Source organism: Camelus dromedarius, chromosome 19, assembly GCF_036321535.1.
Source record: "Camelus dromedarius isolate mCamDro1 chromosome 19, mCamDro1.pat, whole genome shotgun sequence".
NCBI classification, from domain to species: domain Eukaryota; kingdom Metazoa; phylum Chordata; class Mammalia; order Artiodactyla; family Camelidae; genus Camelus; species Camelus dromedarius.
In genome coordinates, this window is record NC_087454.1 from 7,636,364 (window position 1) to 7,656,134 (window position 19,771).

At 42.4% G+C, this 19,771-nt stretch overlaps 1 protein-coding gene across 5 annotated transcripts in view; it reads left to right on the top strand.

Annotated features, from left to right (window-relative positions):
• The window catches only part of HIVEP1 (HIVEP zinc finger 1), a 126,433-nt gene extending 107,347 nt beyond the window's left edge, over positions 1 to 19,086 (top strand). For all 5 annotated transcript variants that reach the window (XM_031435191.2, XM_064476203.1, XM_064476200.1 and 2 more), the window contains 2 exons: positions 15,387 to 15,898; positions 17,455 to 19,086. In XM_031435191.2, coding sequence (XP_031291051.2) covers positions 15,387 to 15,898; positions 17,455 to 18,519 — 1,577 coding nt within the window. In that variant the 3' untranslated portion in view covers positions 18,520 to 19,086. The remainder of the gene's footprint in view (positions 1 to 15,386; positions 15,899 to 17,454) is intronic.
• Positions 19,087 to 19,771: the final 685 nt, after the last annotated feature.

The window sequence follows — 19,771 nt, forward strand, 5'->3', positions numbered from 1 at the left end:
GCTAGCCTGGGGTACACGAGGTGTTCTTTTTCACTCTCTTGACTGGCTCCTCCTCATCTCCCCAGCCTCTAAGCATGGTGCCCAGGGCTGTGGTCTTAAATCTCTCATCCTTTCGGTCTATACCCCTTCCCTAGGTAATCTCATCCAGACTTCCGACTTTAACCACCGTCTATGTGACGATGATTCAAGTATTCACTCTGCACCTGCACGTCTGTCTGCCTCCTCACCATCTCCACTCGGATGTCTAATAGGCACCTAGAGTCCGATGTGTCCCAAACCCCTGGTTTACCCCTTACCTCTAAGCAGCACGCTTCCCCTACGGTCTGTCATCCTTCCAGCTGCTAGACCAAAAATCTTGAAGTCTTCCTTGACGTCCTTTGCCTCTCATCCACCAGTAAAAGCTCTGGCTCTCCCTTCTAAATGTATTCAGAAGGCAACCGCTTTGAACCACCTCTGCCATCCAGCACTGGTCAGGGTGCTGTCGTGTCCTCTAAGTTGAAAGTTGCTTGCAGTAGCCCCTGACTAGTCTCCATGGTTCAACTGCTGCCTCTTCATGGACTGCTTTCAACACAGCAGCCAAAGTGGATTTTAAAACCTATGTCTTCACTTTGTTCAGAACCCTCCACCGGTTTCCTGTCTCATTCACAGTCGTGGTCTGCTGCGAGCTGTCGGCCCACCCCCTTTGCCCCCCACCGTCTCTGAAACCCAGTCCCACTCCTCCCCTGCTCACTCAGCTGCAACCACACTGAGCTCCCTGCTTGGCCCCTGTCTCGGGCCATTTCTCCTTTCCTCTCTGGAATGCCTCCCAACAGATACTGCAAGACACCCTACCACCTCTGCAGGGCTCCACTCACGACGATCGTCCCCTGATCACTGAGCTCTTCCTGACCCTCCCTTGGGAAAAAGCGCCCCATTCTCTTCCTGCCAGGTTGTACTGACACCCTTCTGCTTTATTCTTCTGTATAGCACTTACCAGCACCAGGTATGTGTGTATGCGCAAGTGTATGGGTGTTTGTTATCTGTTCCTTTCAACTAGAAAATAAAACATAAAGACAGGGAGCTCTGTCTCCAGCTCTTGCTAGAACTGTAGCTTCAAGCAGTAGATGGTAAACAGCTGTTGACTGAATGGATGACTGAAAAAAGATGACTTATAACTTCTAAGGAAATAATTCAATATTGTTATTTTTGGAATTTGATATATGAGTTTTCCATTAAATTCCTTCACTAAAATTAAGTGGCAGCTATAATAACAGTATTTAATGTCCTTACCTATAGTGTTTACGTGATTTGACCGTGGTTGATACAGGTGTTGTCAAAGTGATGCTGGGCATGTGTTAGTTAATTTGTTATTTTTTGATTATTAGGTCAGAAGACTACAAGATATTTTAGGTTATTCTGACTATTCTGTTTTTCATCCTCAGTAATGATCTGTCCAGATTAAGATCTTTTCTGTTTTTCAGTAGTTCCAGAGAAGAGTTTATTCTCTTTTAGATTGATTCATGTATTTATTTAGCATCTCAGTGGTTCAGTATATGCACAGTTCCTGCCCCAGGAGCTCCTCGCCCGCAGCTGTGAGGTTGGAGTGAGCTCGGAGGGGTTCGCTCCCTAAGGCTGGGATGACAGAGTGTATCCTGGGGGTTGGGGAGGGATGTATTTATTCATACGTTGCTTTGAAAAAGTATTGATGAGGAGGGGTGGGGTAAGGGAAGGCAAGCGGTTTGGACAGAGGGAGTTGTTTGGGCAAAAGCCCAGTGGCTGGGAGAGGGGAACCAGCATTAAGAGTGTGGGTGGGGCAGGAGAGAGTGGACAGGGCGCATGCCCAGATGGGCTGGGGACGTGCATACTATGCAGAGAGTTTAGCATGTTCCTTTAAGAAAGTCTGTTTTTTGTATCATCTGAAGTAATGTAAAGCCGTTGTCTCTTGAGTCCCATATACATCTGACTTGTAATCTGGATTATTTTCTCAAATGTTCTTGAAGAAAGGAAACAACAAATCTTAGGGCTTTTAATCTGTGTCCCTGGAATTTTCATTGCTGAGCCTTTTCCTGTTTGTTTTTACGTTCTGCCACTGTTCTATTTTATAGTGGGTATTTAGACAATAATGACTAAAAGCACCATGATTTAATTAAGTGGATAGTTCCATTCAGCAATGACGATGACAGATAATACCATACAGCAGAAATCTTTTTCTGAAAGGGTGTTTTTATAAGCAGAGAACCTCAGTGTTCCAGCATCCCTCAAACTCCACGAGATGGAGTTTACAGGTTTGGGTGGAAAGTCTGCTAAGATTTTTTTCCTTATGACATCCAATTTTGTATATATATATGTATAAATGTATAATGACTCATCTAGAAACCTTACTCTCCGTTTACTAAATTAGGGAGCATTACTTCTAACTTCCGCTCGGACTCAGCAGCACTCTGGTGTAGAACCTTCCCCATGGAATAGACTACCATAAAAGATACGGACGCCATCTGTTCCTCCTTTAATGTTCCCATATATGTTGCCCTGAAGAGCTCCGTAAGGACGCTGTAAGGAGTAGCAGCTCAAGTTATGAAGTGTTTCAATTTACTATCAGTTTGATTTTCCGAGGCAAAGTACAAATTATTAGCCATGTATTACTAGTAGAAGTGGCTGACTTAAAAAGTAGGGAGAATAAATATTTTCACGTAGCACAGGTTTAAACTTTGCAATGTACATCGCTGGGAGAATGAAGCTCGGGTCTGGAGGTTGGTCAGTGCCAAGTGACCTGGCAAGGCTGGGCTTCCCCCGCCCCCTCCCTGGTCACAGAGGAAACCGCCCCTCTTAGGGATCAGCTCGGGGCCAAGTCCCTCCTGAGACTTCAGCCACATAGGATCCTCACCCCATCTCGCGATGCCTGCCTGGCAGTGTATTCCCCATTTTCCTGGCCCAGTAGATGACAGTAAGTGACAAAACCGTATTGTGTAATGTAGGGTCTTTCCACACATAACTGGCTGTCTTTTCCCTTTCATGGTGAACAGTTTTATCAAACGCGTTTGTGCCATCCAGGGGCCGTGATACCATTTCTTGTATTCTTAATCTAATGTAACTCTCATATTGGGCCCAGTGCACAGTACAATGCTGGAAACCACTCTGGGATTCCATTTGCAGTGTCTGCAATGAAAATTCAGGGCAGCGCTAAGGTTTGGCCTGCAGTCAGGTGCCACAGCAGTCATCACAGTCACCCTTCCCGCCTGTTTTGCGAAAGGTGATCCCAGAGGCTTTTCAGATGCCGCTCATTTTGCCCTCTCAGCTGCAGTTATCCAGAGACGTCTGGTCTGCTGCATGAGAAGTGGAAGTTTGAAATGACTCAGTAAACTCGTATAAACTGACTCTTGTCACCTAGGTTTTCAGAATTCTCAATTATGCTACTAGATTACAGGTGCCTTTAAATCACACAGTGATTTTTTAAAAAAGGAAGTAGCCAAATTCAGGAGCTACATGTCTTTTAGGAAACCAGTACTCTGAAGCGTCAAGTCGGGATCAATATGAAAATCTGTGACATTGTCTTCTCTAGATACTGAATAAAATTCCTAACTGATAGCCGCCTTCACATTTCTCATCAGCAGTGGGGAAGCAGTGTCAGAAGTGGAGTCCGCCGTCCCCTTAAGAAGGACTGTTAGATTCAGCACACTTGTATGAAAGGCACATATCCCTAAGAGGTCAGTGCTAACAGAATGTGCAAGAACTTGGTACAGACACCTAAACCTTGATCACCTCAACAACTGGGAAATGGGGTAAATTTTTTAAAGGGGAAAAAAAAACCTCACGAGGATGTTATCTGGGAGACCTGATTGTGAATGCCAGACTTTGCAAAATAGCACCCGGAAACCTAAGGATAGTGTTTCTAGGTTTATAGGAAAAACTGGGGGGCTTGGTCACTTGATTGACCTTTTCTTTAGCACACACATAATCGTCAAGAAACACTGTCTCTGAGCTTTCAGTCATTCAACAAAACTTGTTAAACGCTCTCTCCAGGCTAGCCTTAATGCACAGTACCCACCATAATATTTGTTTTTTAAACACCATTACCATTTGGTACTACCTTGGCCAGCTGATGGTTTTCTGGGAAAAGTCCAAGTCTGTTCCCTAGTTGTGTTTAATTATTCTTTTATGTCTGCCTTGTTTTGTTTTTATCAAAGGCTTATTCTAGATTTGTTTCTGCTTAACTATTAGACTTCTTTTCCTGGTATGATCGTCAGTCTTTCTCTTTTTCTAAGTGTCCTAAACCCTTTCTCTGCTCTGTCCCAACTCGATACCCAGAATGTCATTCACCAGCATAACATGCACACGCCCTGCGTGGTAGAGTGCTTAGTCCGGGTCAGTGTGAGGATGCTGTGACGAAGGACCAAGGACCCTGGCTTTTCGACTCTTTACTACACTTAGCATAGTCGGCTGTAGGGCTGCCTGTTTATCCTTCAGCAGATGAAAACTTGTTCTGATTTTCAGATGGAGTAAATTGAGAGATGTTGGGAAACACTTATTTTGAAGTAAGCAGAGGGAATTACAAATTTATCTAAGGCAGCCACTAAAATTTGGACCTTTGACATCTCACAGAAATTTCCATTTAGTTTAAAACTAGCAACTCAAGCTGTAACTAGTATGTGCTTATGCCAAGTCTAACCCCTCCAGCTGGCTGCACGTGGCCATGTGTTCCTGTCACACAGAATTACACAGTCTCAGGAATCTTGTCCCTGTGTTCTTGGGGTATTAGTAAATACTTTTTCCTTTTTACCTTTTGTGTCAAAAATCATACTGTCGGCTGTTTGCTTTTCATGCCTTGATCCAGAGAATGTTTTTGTCAACAGAATGCTGGGCGTCAATGCTAAGAATGTTAATACGTGCCCTCAGCTTCCAAACTGGGGGAGCCGTGCAGAGTACAGCTGAAAACTATTCTTGTTGGGGGCTAAATACTGAGGATAATGTGTGTAAGAAGATGGTTCAGGATTTAAAACCTATATCACATTTATCCTTAAAATCAATTAGGTGATTTTTTCCCCCAGATGAAATTCTTTCGAAATGAAACCTGTAGAATACGTTTTTGTCACTGGGATTTTGATAGAAAACATTACTCCTTGTAAAAAAGAAAACCTTACGTGCACAATAAGAAGTATTCTTGTGAGCAGCACAGGTAGCACCGCCTTTTGGTTTACTTCCTAAAGTTAACAAACGTTCAACTCTGGCCCATTATATTGTTAAGATGAAAACATAGTTTAATAAAAACCCCAAACAAAACCATGGCTGCAGTAGTTGCAGTCTTTAAAAAACTTTCCCCAGGTTGCTGTCGTTTGTCTGGATTTCAGAGTAATTTTCCTAAACACATGAGAAAAACATAAACAGGCAAATTACAGCAACAAAAGAATGTTCAAGGGGGAGGTGTCGCTCGCTTCCCGGGAAGCCTGAGGGGAGGTAGTCCTCGCTCCGCCAGCAGGGGTCGCTGTCCGGCAGCGATGGGAGGGCAGCTTGCAGTTCATCCAACTGAAACCCATTAGGGAAGTGGTTTAACTTTGGAGAAATGATACTGCTACACTGGATCCCTTCTTTTTTTCCTTCATGAATTTAAACTCATAGAATTAATTTTACATTTATGTAAAATTTTACTGAGTATTGGAAGGTTTTATTTATAATGAGTTGGGAATGTGTCTAGGAGCACGTAAATAGAAGTTTTATAGGCCATTTACTTAGGAATTTTTTAAGTATGCGTGGGTTCCTTGTATCTGTTCTGGGGTCCCTGGGGGGTGCAGGGGTGAGCCACAGGCTGCACCCTCCGGGAACAGCACAGTCTGTATTGTACACACCAAGGAAGGGACAGTGTCATATGACTAATGTATCTTATTAGAATAACTACAGGACTTCAAATACATAAAGAGTGGTTTCCAAAATCTGGCTTTGCTTTCTAACCATGTCTCAGTCTCTTGACTTCTGTGTGTAAAATGAATTTAGTATCCACTCTGTCACAGGTGGCTGTTTTTAAGTTTAAACATGACAGTAAAGATGTTGGCAAACTTTTTCTGTAAAGGGCCTGATAATAAATGTTTTAGGCTTATGGGCCACAGTCTCTGTCATGATGACTAAACCTTGTGGCTATGGCACAAAAACTGCCAGAAACTGTGTAAACGATGGCCCTGGCTGTGTTCTAGAAAACCTTCATGTAAAGGAACAGGCTGGGGCCACACGGGGCCAGCAGCTGTGGAGTCGGGTGCCCTGTAGTTACTAAGGGGGGGGAGGTCACTCACTATAGCAAAATGAACAGTACCACAAAGTCCAAAATGGCAGGTTTTGGAGCAGTTAACAGGTCTGTATTCCTGGCCATGTGACTGTGGACAAGTCACCTTTCCTTTCTGGGTCTTCTATCTGCACAACTTCTGACTCAGTAGTAAGAGTCTCCTTTGGGGGAGGGGTTAAGGGGGCAGCACAGTAATATGAAAGGACCTTATTAGCCTGAATCCAAAGAGAGAGCAGGGGTGTCTGGGCTTTGTTTCAGTGCTGTGGATAATTAAAAGGATGCCAATGTCTTAGGTTCATTTAGGTTACCCGTCTTATCTTCTCTCCGTCACTCTAGAATAGCCACCCTGTTTAACAAATCTGTAATGATCCCAAATTCATTTTCAGGTTTCCAAACATTGAGTGTAGTCGTCCCCTTCAGGTTTTTCAAGACACTGCATGCAGAAAGAGAAACATTATTTAGTCCTTACCTTGGGGAAGGAAAACTCTAGGAAGGAATACCAGCTCTTCCTAAGTCCTCTGTGAGCTGTAGACACATGGCTCTGTCCAGGGAGGAAAAAAAGGTCCTGTGTGTCCCCCCCTCCCCCCACAATACTGCGAACCTTGGTCTGAAATTTGGTATCATCAAGGCAAAAACAGATTAAAATGGAGCCAAATAGTTTTTCCCCTTTCCCTATTAAAAAAAAGCATATGGTACTTTTTATAACTCCTTCACATAAGTTGCATACACTCGAATTTTATGTCTATATGTAAAATAAAACATAAGATTTATAATTATTCTTAAACTTCCATACTTACCACAAAATGCAGTGAATTTCTTGTGAAATTAAAGTTTATTAGTTTACATTCTTCTTGGGGATTGTATTTTATACGTTCTACTATTCATAATACAATTACTTGAAGCTTTTAATGTTTGTACCTATAAATATTCAACTCATGCATATTTATAAGCTGGGTTATTGACTACAATTAATTGCTGACCTTCTTTCAGATCATTCTGTTATGTTTTTATAATATGACATTCCAGTGTGGACTGTTCAGCACAGACTCAGGAGCCAGACAGACCTGGGTTTGAATCTTGGCTCTGATACTTGAGCTGTGGTGAGCACTACACTTTAACATAATTAGCTGCCTTTTAAATTTTTTAAAAATCACTGAGAAAAAGTCAGGTCCTTAATTAGTCCTTGTTTTTGTTACGATCAGATAGCACTGCTCTGTGTAGCACAAAGCCAGATTCTCTTAAATAAGAGTCTGGATGGCTAGAACCCGAGCAGAGCCATTTAGGCTCATCTGCACAACTGAGTAAGATGCAAAAAAGAGGCACAAGACACAAGACAGGAATAGTTTTAAGTGCTCGATGTTTAAAGCATATATATGGGTTAAGGTATCTTTTGGTGAAATTTCCTGTGCTTTTAAATTAAACAAGAGAAGTGTTGGCATTTGTTTCAATTAATAGTTTCCTATTAAACAGGAAAGAAAAAAATTGCTTGTCAGAAAGAGATGTCTTGGTGAGTACAGTAAGCAGGGAGATGGAGACTGCAAACTTATCTAAATGAGACAGAATATTGGTGTCAATAAAGTAAAAAAGATCCTGGAGCATTGGCAGATAGTTTTTTTTTAAATGTCATTTTTAAAAAGTTGTTTTAGTCTTATATAAAAGTTGAAAAACTAGTAAGACAGTTCCTGTATACTCTGTACTCAGCCTCCCCTTGTGCTAGCCTCTTCCTTAACCGTGGAACATTTGTCAACACTGAGAAGTTAACCTCAGCTCAGTGTCCCTCACTGAGGTCTGGGACTTCCTGCTCTTTCCACTGGCGTCCTTTGCCTGTCCCAGGCTCCCCTCCAGGCTCCCACGTGGTGTAGTCGTCATGGCTCCCACAGTGCATTCCTCAGTCTTTCCTGACCTTGACATTTGTAGAGAGTACTGATCAGTTATTTTGTAGAATGTTTGCAGTCTGGGTTTTTCTGATGTGTTCATGGCTGGATTGAGGTGGTTCGTCACTGGGAAGGTGCCACGGGGTGACTGTGCTCCTCTCAGTGCGTCGTATCAGGGGAACGTTACGTCAATGAGTATTGCTGCCTTCATTGCTTGGCTAAGGTGATGTCTGCCAGGACTACCTATTATAAACTTACTGTTGTTCCCCTTATAAATCTTTAAAACTTAAATATTTGCAGAGATACTTGGAGACTCTGCAGATGGATCTTGCTTGTGGTAAGTTTCCTATAGAGTTTTAATTTATTAATGAGAATATTCTGCAAGGAAAAGTTACCATTTCTCCATTTGTTCATTCATCTGTTCATTCATTTACATCAGTATGGATGCAAGGATCTGTATTTATTTGGGGTTACAACCCAGTACTATTGTTACTTATTGTGATGCTCAAGTTCTCATTGGCCATTGAGAACTCTCTGAGGTCTGTTCCTGTTCCTCTCAAAATGCCTCTTTTTTTTCTTTAAGCAGTTCCTGACTTTCCAGACTTTCTGACACCCCAAGGTATTCCAGCTCTGGAACTGACCATTTCTCCAGGGACCCTGGGTCCCTTTACTGGAGAATGGTATTTAGGAGCCAAGATACAGCCGCTGGGTGGTGTTCACAGCTAACCTGTCACTGCTTCTAGCCCTTCCCACTGGAGACAGCTGGGAGCTACATGCACATATGCGGACTCATACCTGCACACACGTCTGTGTTCTGTATTTGTGTGTCTGTATTTGTGTATGTGTGTATACACACACGCACCATACATGTGAGTGAGTATATGAGTCCATACTGATAACTCCAACACCAATCCAGCACCACGGAGTTTATTCCTTTTTCTTTCACCTACAGTGAGAAACCTGATTCTCATCTACAATATGTTTACTGATTTGTTCAACTCTAGTATACCAGTAGACTGGCTCCAGAAAGGCTGACCCACCTGTGACAAGCAGACTCAATCACAGCAGTGTGTGTGTACAGCTCTTTTGTTTTCCGCCTTTGCAGTATCTGGTCAGAACCCTCTTTGCCAGGGTTACCTAGGTCATGGTTATGGGGTTCATTTGTGCTCAGTCACCTAGCTCAGCTTGCATTCCATCATAGGTTCCCCCCCACATCTTGGTTATGTTGTAATTTACACCCTGTAAGATTCGCTTTATGGTGTACAGACAGTCCTGTGGTCTTTGCCAATGCATAGGATTGTATGTCCACCCCTACAGTTCCACATAGGACAGCTCCATCACCCCAAAAATCCCCTGTGCCACTTCTTTACAGACAACCCTCCCCTCCGCCCACCCACCAAGTAACCCCATGCAACCACTGATCTCTTTTCCTCCCTGTATTTCTCTCTTTTCCAGAGTGTCATGACAGGAACCAGAATAAGTAGTTTTGGGGGTCTGGCTTCTTTCACTTAGCAGAATACATGTAAGACTCATCCTTGTTGTGTGAGTCAACAGTTCGTTCCTCTGCAGCTGAGTAGTATTCCACTGAATTGTCGGGCCATCGCTTCTCATCCATTGACCAATTGATAGATATCTGCATTCCTTTCTATTTTTGGCAATTGTAAATAATGTTATGAAACATTTCTGTACAGGTTTTTATGTGAATGAGGTTTCCATTTCTCCAGGGTTTGATACTAGGAGTGAGATCTCTGTGGTATAGGTTTGGTATACACTGAGCTGTGTAAGAGACTCTGAGATGATTTTTCAGTGTCTGGACCATATGTATTCCCAGCACCCATGTATGAAAGTCCAGTTATTCTGCAACCTTACCAGCAGTGTGTGTGTGTGTACAACGTACTATTCTAATAGGTGCATAGTGGTATTTCATTTTGGCTTTAATTTTTATTTTTCTAATGATTGAATACTGATCATCTTCTCATGTGCTATTTGCTTTCCAAATGTCTTGTTTGGTGACGTGGCTTCAGAAGTTTTATAGTTTTATACTTTATATACCTATTTTGAGTCACTATTTGTATAAGGTGTAAGGAATATGTCACTTTTTGGTACACGTAAGCCCATTGGTTTTAGCACCATTTATTGAAAAGGCTGTATTTTCCCCATGGATTTGCCTTTGTCAAAACCTGGCTAACTGTATTTGTGTAGTTTTTGTCTCTGGACTCTCTTTTCTAATCTATTGATTGCTTACGTCTGACTTTCAGCCAGTACTACACTGTCTTTAGTGTAAGTTCTTCAACTTTTCTTTTTCCAGAATTGTTCTGGCTCTTCTAGTTTCTCTTTTTTCCTATAGAAATTTTAGAATTAGGTTGTCAATATCTACAAAATGCTTTTTAATAGAACTGTATTGCATCGATATATCAAACTGGGGCAAAATGCTATCTTAACAGTATTGAGACTTCTAACCTATGAATCGAGTATACGTCTTCATTTATTTCCCACGTTTAATTTCTTTTTTGTGTGTGTGTTTTCAACATATAGAACCTGCACATTTAAAATTTTATACCGAAGTCTTTCATTCTTTTGGTGCTAATGTAAATAATGTTGTATTTTAAATTTTGAATTCCAGTTGTTCATTGGTAGGGTGTGAGAATTTTTCATATACTTCCTTACTATACTTTTAATCTGTATAGGGTCTGCAGTGATAGCCCCCTTTTCTTTCCTAATGTTGGTCATTTGTATCTTTTCTTTTTTTTCTTGGCCAGTGTTAGTAGAGATTTGTCAATTTTAATAATTTTCCCCCAAAGACCCAACTTTTTGTTCCATTGGCTTTTTCTGTTTTTCTTTTGTCAGTTTTCTTTCTTTTTTCATCTCTATTTCCTTCCTGCTCTTTGCTTTGGGTTTAGTTTTATTCTTTTTCTAATTTCTAAAGATGAGAACTTATTTGAGAACTTTCTTTTCTAATAGAAATGTTAGATATAGTAAATTTCCCACTAACCAGAGCTTTAACTGCATCCCACAAGTTTTGAATTTCATATTTTAATTTTTATCCAGTTCAGCATATTTCTAGCGTTCCTTTGACATGTCCTTTTTTGACCCCGGGGCTGTTTACAGCTGTGTGTAATTCTGAAGTGTCTGGGGCTTGTTCAGGCATTTTCCAGCTATTGCTTTCTAGTTTAATTCTGTTTTTATCCAAAAACATACTCTGTATGATGTTTATACATTGAAATTTGTTGAGATTGGCTTGGTATCTCAAAATATGCTATATATTAGTGAATGTTCCGTGCACACTTATAAGGAAAGCATATTCTGCTGCTGTTGGATGGAACGTAACTGTTAACTAGATCTAGGGGGTTGACAGTGTTTTTCAAGTCTTCTGTTCTTACTGATTTTCTGTATACTTATTTCATCAATCACTGAGAGTGGAGTGTTGAAGTCCTCAACTATAATTGTGGATTTGCTTACTTTTTGTTTTAGCTTCATTAATTTTGAAGCATTGGTTTAACTGCTACACATTTACTATTGGTATATGTTCACAGGGAGGTAAACCCTTTATCATTACATAATATTCCTGTTCATCCTTGATAATACGTGTCTACTTCGGTATTAGTATATAGTTTTTTCAGTTGTATCTTAATATTTTAAGGTACTTCTTTCTCTAAACTTTACTTTCAATCTATTATGTCTTTCTATATGAAAAGGATTTCTCATACACAATACAACTTGGGACTTGCTTTTTTATACAGTCTATCAATCTTTTAATTCATGTGTTAGACCAATCCTTTTAATGTTATTTTTCATGTAGTTGGAACAAAATCTACTATCTTGCCAGCTATTTTCTATTTGTTTAATTTTTTTCCTTCTTTGTATGCCTTAAACATTTTTATGGTTATATATATTTTCTCCTATTGACTTGTCTTTTAAGAAAATTTAGTTGTCTGCCTTCAAATATTACATGTCATATAAAGACTTTGTAACAGTATATTCACAATTCCTTCTTTCCATCCTTTGTGCTATTGTTGTTGTATCTTTTACATTTATACATGCTGCAAGCACACGGCACAGTCACTACCATAGACATTATCTTTTAGAATGAGCAATTTAAAGTTTTTAAAAAATTTTATCTTCATTTATTCTATTTCTGGTTTTTTTTTTTTTTTTTTTGAGTAAATATGAATTCCCATCCAATACCGTATTCTCTCTGCCTAAAGAGCTTCCTTTCACGTGTATCATCCAGTAGGTCTGCTGGCACTGGAGCTCCCAGTCTGTGTTTTCTAAAAAATTCTGTATTTATCTTGCATCTTTGAAAACTATTTTCAATGGGCATAGAATTTTTTGTTGCTGTTTTGTCACTGTTACCGTGTTTCACTGGTAGCACTCCCATTTTTTTCCTCAGTTTCCATCTTGCAGCTGAAACTCCCACTTGTTATTGTATGTTGTTCACTTTTCTCACTAAAGCCTTTAACTTACCAATTACTTCAAATTCTCTGAAAGTTCTTACATCTGTATCATATATGACTGGTTCTGATTGCTTTTTCTATGGTTTTTCTTGCCTTGTAATTTTTGTTGAAAGCTAGACGTCTTGCGGAAGACAGTAGAGACTAATGTAAACAGTTTTTTGCCTGACAAGGAGCATGCCCCTCCTGCTAGGCCTTCTGTGAGGGAGTTGGAGCTTCTCTAGCGAGGAGTTAGATTGGACTGGAGAGATTTGTTGTTAAGGCTACCATCAGAGTACCAGGAGCTTGATTCCTATAGAGACACTTTTTACTTGGGATGGGGGTTGGATTACAAGAGAAATGCTTGTTTGGTTCCAGTTTTCAGTCTTTCCTTTGTGCTGTGCCTCAGAGGGCTTACACATTCTGTTCTTCTGTTCCCCTCCCAGCAGTTTTTTTTGCTCTAACCGCTCATTTGAAGCTCCTTAGCTCAGCATTAGGAGGTAGGAGGGTAAGACGCTACCTCTCTTCTGCTCCAGCCTGTCTTCTGCGTGCACCATGTTCTCAGGTCTCTGGGCCTGTCGCCCTCTCACTGTTCTAGCCTCCCTCAGCTGTTATGGTAGACTCAGCTGGCACTCTTGTCCCTCCTTGAAGAGTAGTATTTTTTCTACTTATCCCCCCTCCCGAATGTAGTAAGTTTTCGCCTGTGTCCTAGGGGCAAGAATGCTCTGTGCCCTTCTCTCACAGGATAAAGTGTTTGTTCCCTGGTGGAGAGAGGGGAGATGGATCCGGGTGGAGTTCCTTGTCCCTCCTAAATGGCTGCTGCTCCTCTCCCCCAGATCAGGACCACACTGGATACTCAGTGTTCTTTTCTGGAGTGCTTGAATGGTGTGCATAACACACAGCCTGCAGGAGAGTTGTAGCAGAGGATTCCCAGAGTCCTGCCAGCCCACACTTGGCTCTAGACAATCTGTCAACCATTTAGCTCAACTCCTTTGACCAGTGTCCCGTTGCATCTACCTCACATGACACAAGCTTGTGTCTCCTCTCTTCCTACAGACACTGTCTCTATGTTGCTAGAGTTTGGGTTATTTGATTGTCTGGAACTTCAGCCTTATGATGGGTTAGGGACAAGATGGAAGTTTAAAGTTAGGCCTGTTCTAACAGTTTTTTTTTTTTAAGGTGAAGCAAGTATCATCCTAGTCATATTTTACTTTGCAGCAAGGTTGGCCTCTGATGAAATCAGCCTTTCTTTCCATTTAACTGTTTCTGCCAGTCAGTCCTCTGATTTCTTGGATTTTTTTCTACTTTATCCTTTGAAAGAAAATTTCTTTCTTATTAAAATCACTAAAAATATACCTGATTTGGCACTAATGTGGCAAATTCAGAACATATGGGGAATGACAAATTTTAGTATTTCAAACATCAGACAAGGTAAAGGAGAGGTATCTGAGGCAGGAGTCAGGGCATCTAACCAGAAATCACCCGTTCCGTGTCCGGTGTGGGCTTCTGAAAGGATTCAACAGATTGGTGTTATTGTATGTATCATTTTACAGCAAAACAGTGGAACCCATAAAGCAAAAAAGACTTACGAAATCACACATACTAAAGGAACCTAAATGCGTATCTTTTGTCTTTGAATGTTTTAACACATTGATTGCCACGTCACCGAAATCTGGGAGACAGCTGTGTCCTCAGGGGCACCCGATCCATAGTGGGTGATCAACATGTCAAAACAACATATAAGTTCTAGTCTGTTCTATCATCCTCAAATGTTTGGGCATTGATGCTTTTTTCTCTAAGAACTTATCTTTGTAATATAGAAAGTAAATTAATATGCAAACTATTTGGAAAACCGAGGAAATATACCTATTAATTACTTCTCTGTTTACATATTTTTCTCTTCAAAAAGTATATGTAAATGCAGGTATTGCAGCTAAGCTGCATGTGGTCTGATGCCTTTATTATAGTTCAGTGACAATGAGTTGGGATAGAGACTGCACTCCTGCCATTTAACTTTTTAAAGTTTATTAGTTTTTTAAGGGAAATGCACGTAATTTTGCAAGATTTTGAATAGATAAGGTTTTCAGTCTAGTTTCACATGAGCTTACAAGAATTCTGAAAGTATTCCCTGAACTATCTTGAATAGTTCTTGTTAAACAGTCTCACATTACATTGTAAGGCTGAAGATATTAATGATGTTTAATTAATGTTCCCCTTCTTGTGAGAAGTGGGTTGAATTATCATAGAAAAAAATGGGAAAATTCAGCACCTTTCTTAGTTAAAAAAAAAAGTAGAGATTAAATATTAGAGACTATTACTACTAGAGGAAGTAGAAACATCTAAAATACTATTCAGATATTAATGAAAATTAGTCTGTTCACAAATATGAAATGCCATCAGTTTGTTTTTGTTTTAATTTTTCAGTAATTGGGAGATACAAACGAGCAGAGAGACAAGAGCTCAGGAAAAGAGTTGAACTTAACTATTAAATTTTGGGGGGTAGTTCATTCTTACTTGGGGGGTTTACAAGTCTACCTGAGGCCCTTATTTCTAGGTTTCCTTATGTATCGCCCCCCTCTGGCGCTCAGGAGTTCACGTGCTGCATCCTTAGAGAAGCCTGTCCTGGCCACACGCTCTGTCGGCCTTGCTCCCGGGTTCCTGCCGCCCGGACCGCCCTCCTCCCCGTGTCCCTCTCCTCGACTAAACTGTGGGCTCTGTGGGTGGAGCCCTTGCCTTGACTGTTCCTCCCTGTGTTGCCAAGCTTATGAAAAAGAAACGATTGTATTCGTCCACTTGCAAAACATTCTATAACATACTCTCGGTTGTTTTTATCAGATGAAAAACAGCGCTTCACTTACGAGCGGTCGGGATATGATCTGGAAGAATCGGATGGCCCCGACGAGGAGGATAACGAGAATGAGGATGAGGATGAGGACAGCCAGGCCGAGTCAGTCCTGTCCGCCGCCCCCTCCGCCACCGCCAGCCCGCAGCACTTGCCGGCGAGAAGCAGCCCTCAGGACCCTGGGGGTGCGGACGAGGACGGCAGGATTCCCGAGTGCTTTCCGGGGGGACACACGGACCCGATGGACGTGCTGCCCAGGGCGCTGCCCACCAAGATGACCGTGCTGAGTGCCGTGCGGTCCGACCACTGCAGGAAGACAGGGTCCCTGGAGAGGAGCGGGCATCAGGCTGCGGGAGACGAGGGGGAGGCTGCCGCTCCCGCCGACTCTGCCAGGTCACCTGAGGCTGCGCCCCGGTCCCCATGTCACCAGATGTCTGTAGACTACCCTGAATCTGAAGAGATCCCAAGGAGTTCCGTGGCAGGAGAGGTTATTTCTTTAACACAGGTAATACAGTGGTTGGTTGTGGTTTTCCTTTTGTTTAACCTATGAAATATGGAGAACCTAATGTCTTAAGAAAATAATGTACTTAAGTTACTCATTTATAGCTAAGTCCATTTCTTTAACCTGATTTTTTTGTTCTATTTAAGGCTAACGGACATTTGTCCTTTGGATTCTTGTTAGGTATTTTAGACAGAGTTCACACATTTTAAATCTGAAAGAACCAAATGGATCCTTAGAACATACTCATTTATCATTACTTGCATTTTTAAGGAAAAAACCTTGCTATAAAAGATGTGTATGTGCCAGTGGAGAACATGTCTTGGGACTTGTGTATTCCATGGCTTACTCTGTGTTCTCCCACTGGCACTGGTGTGATAGATTTGTACTAAATGGTCCCAACGTTTTGCATTTGCCTCTGTTGGCAAGGCAGCTACCAGTTTCCGTGGCAAAGTTAATGTGAACCCAAAAACGTATGAAGAAGTTCACTTTGCTTAAATGATCCAATCGCTGTGGCAGCTTAAGAAAGCTTTCAGCCCAAGAACTAGCTCAGGGCCAGACTCAGGCCTCGGGAAAGTCACCCTCCTGTGAGCTGAGAATGATTTCCTGCTTTTACAAACTGCGGTGGAATCCAGGGAATTCTGTGAGGAATCCATTCGGTTCATTCTCCCCTCTCACTGATAGGTCTCTCACCTGTGTGGATGGATGATCACAATGGGATTTATTTCTAAACGTGGCAAAACTGGGTTTGCTGAGTGCCACTGCTGAAAAAGACTGTGAAAGTCTGGATTCCTATAGACTATCCTACATTAATATAACTTAAATTATATACATACTTCAATTATATTCATATTTAAATTAACATACATATATAGCTCCTATAATATAGATATATCACAGAAGAGAGCTAATATTTAAATGATAATCTTAGGTGGAAGGGAAGATTGGCAATATTTATCCCTTCTAATACCATTTCATTACTGTCATAATAGTCACCTGTGCCCTAAGCGTCTCTTAACCCCGAATCTCACACCTGCCAGGGTCATAAATCTGGTTTTCAGTAGACATTTCATACACTTATGAATGAATGAAGGAACAAAGAAAACTGCAGACCTTTTCATTAATGACAGCTCTTTACTGCATAAATGAATAAGCCTCCAGTTAATTTTTCCCCCAAGTAAACACTCATTAGCCAACTAATATTTCAAAATTTCTCAGTAACTTCTGATTTCTAAAATAGAGTGGAATGGTGGTGCCCGCAATAACAATGATGGAAGAATATAATTATGGCCACCTCTCAGTTCATTTTAGTAGAAATGATACGATATCCAGGAAATTTGTTTGAAAAATGTAAAATACTGTACAAAATTTGTTGCTGTTATTTGTACTAGAAAACTAAAGGTGAAAGGTGTAATAGGGTTTTAGTTGGAAATTTACTTTGATCAAAATAATTTTTAGCAAGCTTGTAATTCCCATAAAAATTTATAAATGTACATACTTTTACCTCAGAAGGCAGACTTTAAAGGAGCTAAAAAAAAGGATTCTTCCGTCTTGTCTTTTAGAGCCCATCATCTCCGAGGCCGCCTCCTCCTGCAGCCCAGCGCAGTCCCCAGACCGGAGGGGGGCCTCCTCCAGCCTCCTCGCCGCAGCCCGCGCCTCAAGCGCAGAAGCCCCCAGGAACGCTCCATCCGCCACCAGGCCTGCCTTCTCCCCAGACCCATCTGTTCAGCCACCTTCCTTTACATTCCCAGCAGCAGTCCAGGACTCCTTACAACCTGGTCCCCGTTGGGGGAATCCAGGTGGTCCCTGCTGGCCTCACATACTCCACCTTCGTCCCCATCCAGGCGGGGCCCATGCAACTGACGATTCCTGCTGTCAACGTCATTCACAGAACCGTGGGCCCCCCTGGGGACCTGACCCCAGAAGTTTCTGGAACCACAGAACCCGCCGGAGTGACTGAATTAAGCAGCGTCCTGCCCTGTATTCCCATCGGCCAGATCCGCGTTCCAGGCCTGCAGCCCCTGAGCATGGAAACCGTCAACCTGGTGGGCGCCCGGCCGCCCAGCATCGCCCTGAAGGCCGTGGGGCTGCAGGTGCTGACCGCCGACCCCTGCGGCCAGGGCAGCCCCGGCCCCCCGGCTCCCGTCCCCGGCCTCCAGATCCTCAACATAGCCTTGCCCGCGCTGATCCCCTCGGTCGGCCGGGTCCCCGTGGACACCCCCGAAACGCCCGCTACCCAAAACCGAGCGCGGGAGGCGCAGCCCCAGCAGCCGCCCGCCGCCGGTGCGCAGCAGGGCGGCAGGACCACGTCGCCGCAGGGCTCACCGCGAGTCCGCCGGGAAAACGCCAAGAAGGTTCTCGATCTGCCGGCCCCCGCCGGAGACCACTCCAGGCTCGAGAGCTCCAGTCAGAGGGGCACGGGGAAGACCGGCCCCGTGAACCACGTGAAGCCCCAGCACGAACCCCCCGCCCGGCCCGGCCAGCCGGCCTCGGCGCCCCCGCCGGCCCTCCCCCTGGACAGACGGGCGCTGCGGCCCCCCGCGCCCCCGACCCGCAGGCAGGCGGCCCCGCAGCTCAGCGACCTCAGCAGTGACGACGACGAGGACAGGCTCGTGATCGCCACGTAGGGGCCAGGTACTGGGGGGGGGGGGGGTTGGGATGCTGGGGTTTTTTGGTTGTTTTTTTTTTTTACATAACACTTAAAAGGTTTCTTTGAAAACCCTCCTTTCCTTAAAGCACATTTTTCTGACAAACTCATGACTCATCTTTGTGCAATCATGAACTTTTGACCAATAATTGTCGTTTTGTGTCAGCTCCAGCCATTTTTGTACATGTTGTATAGACAATTGTGCCTTTTAGGAGTTTTATGTTTAGGAACTGTACAGATTGTTGAATACCTATATATATAAAATATATATTATATATGTACATGAAAACCAGGTAGTTATTTGTGTTTAGCAAGAGAAACCTGTCAAATAAATCAAATGATTAAATTATATGTTGCACTGTTAAATATGAATTTTTATGGCTGTGGGGCAGTTTGTGTATAAATTAGTATGTAAACTCCATATTTATTGTATTCATATTAGTCTTTGAAAATGGGTCTGTCCTTCTTGTGTAAGACAGTAACTTTACACTTCAGACAGATTTTCCGTGTTATGAAATGTTTCAGTAAAACATTGTTTACTGACTTACCAGTGCTTTAGCCGTGCCTTCTTTACATCATGTAGTGACCAGCAACCTGCATTCAGAAAATAGCCCTAGGTTAACATTCCTTTCATGCTCACCCTCCTCCCCCATTTAGCCGGGAGACCAATTTTTCCATTTGCGAGGAATAATTCTGTAGCTGTTAAATTATTATAAGATTCAGTACTTAAGAACACTCTGCAAGTATACACAGAATACAGCTGGAAACGGGCAAAGTTCCTAAATGTGGGTACCACGACTCTATGTTAAAGAAACAACGGTCCTGAGCTTGGCTCAGGTGAGGCCCATGAAACCCACCCTTAGGCTCCAAACTGGGTCTGTGCACGAGTCACAAGCTCCCTCTGCCCTTGTCCCACCCGGAGAGCCCTGTCCAGTTCCAAACCATAGACAGTCCACGATTCACAGAAGAACCAAGTTCAGACTTCCAATTACTTAAGATGACTCTTCAGAAACACTGTCCTGAGAGGCTTAAATTTACTGATTCAGAAAAACGGGGAGGGAACCCGCAATTACCACTGCAGTGATGTGCATTATTATCTGAGTATTATAGATGCTAGATTTGTAGAAAAAATATGTTTTACTGTTGGAATTTGAATATTTAGCAATTATTAAGGCAATGTGTTCATGTTTCTAAAGGCCTCCTTCATGAAGATTTCAGCGATATGAAGTTGG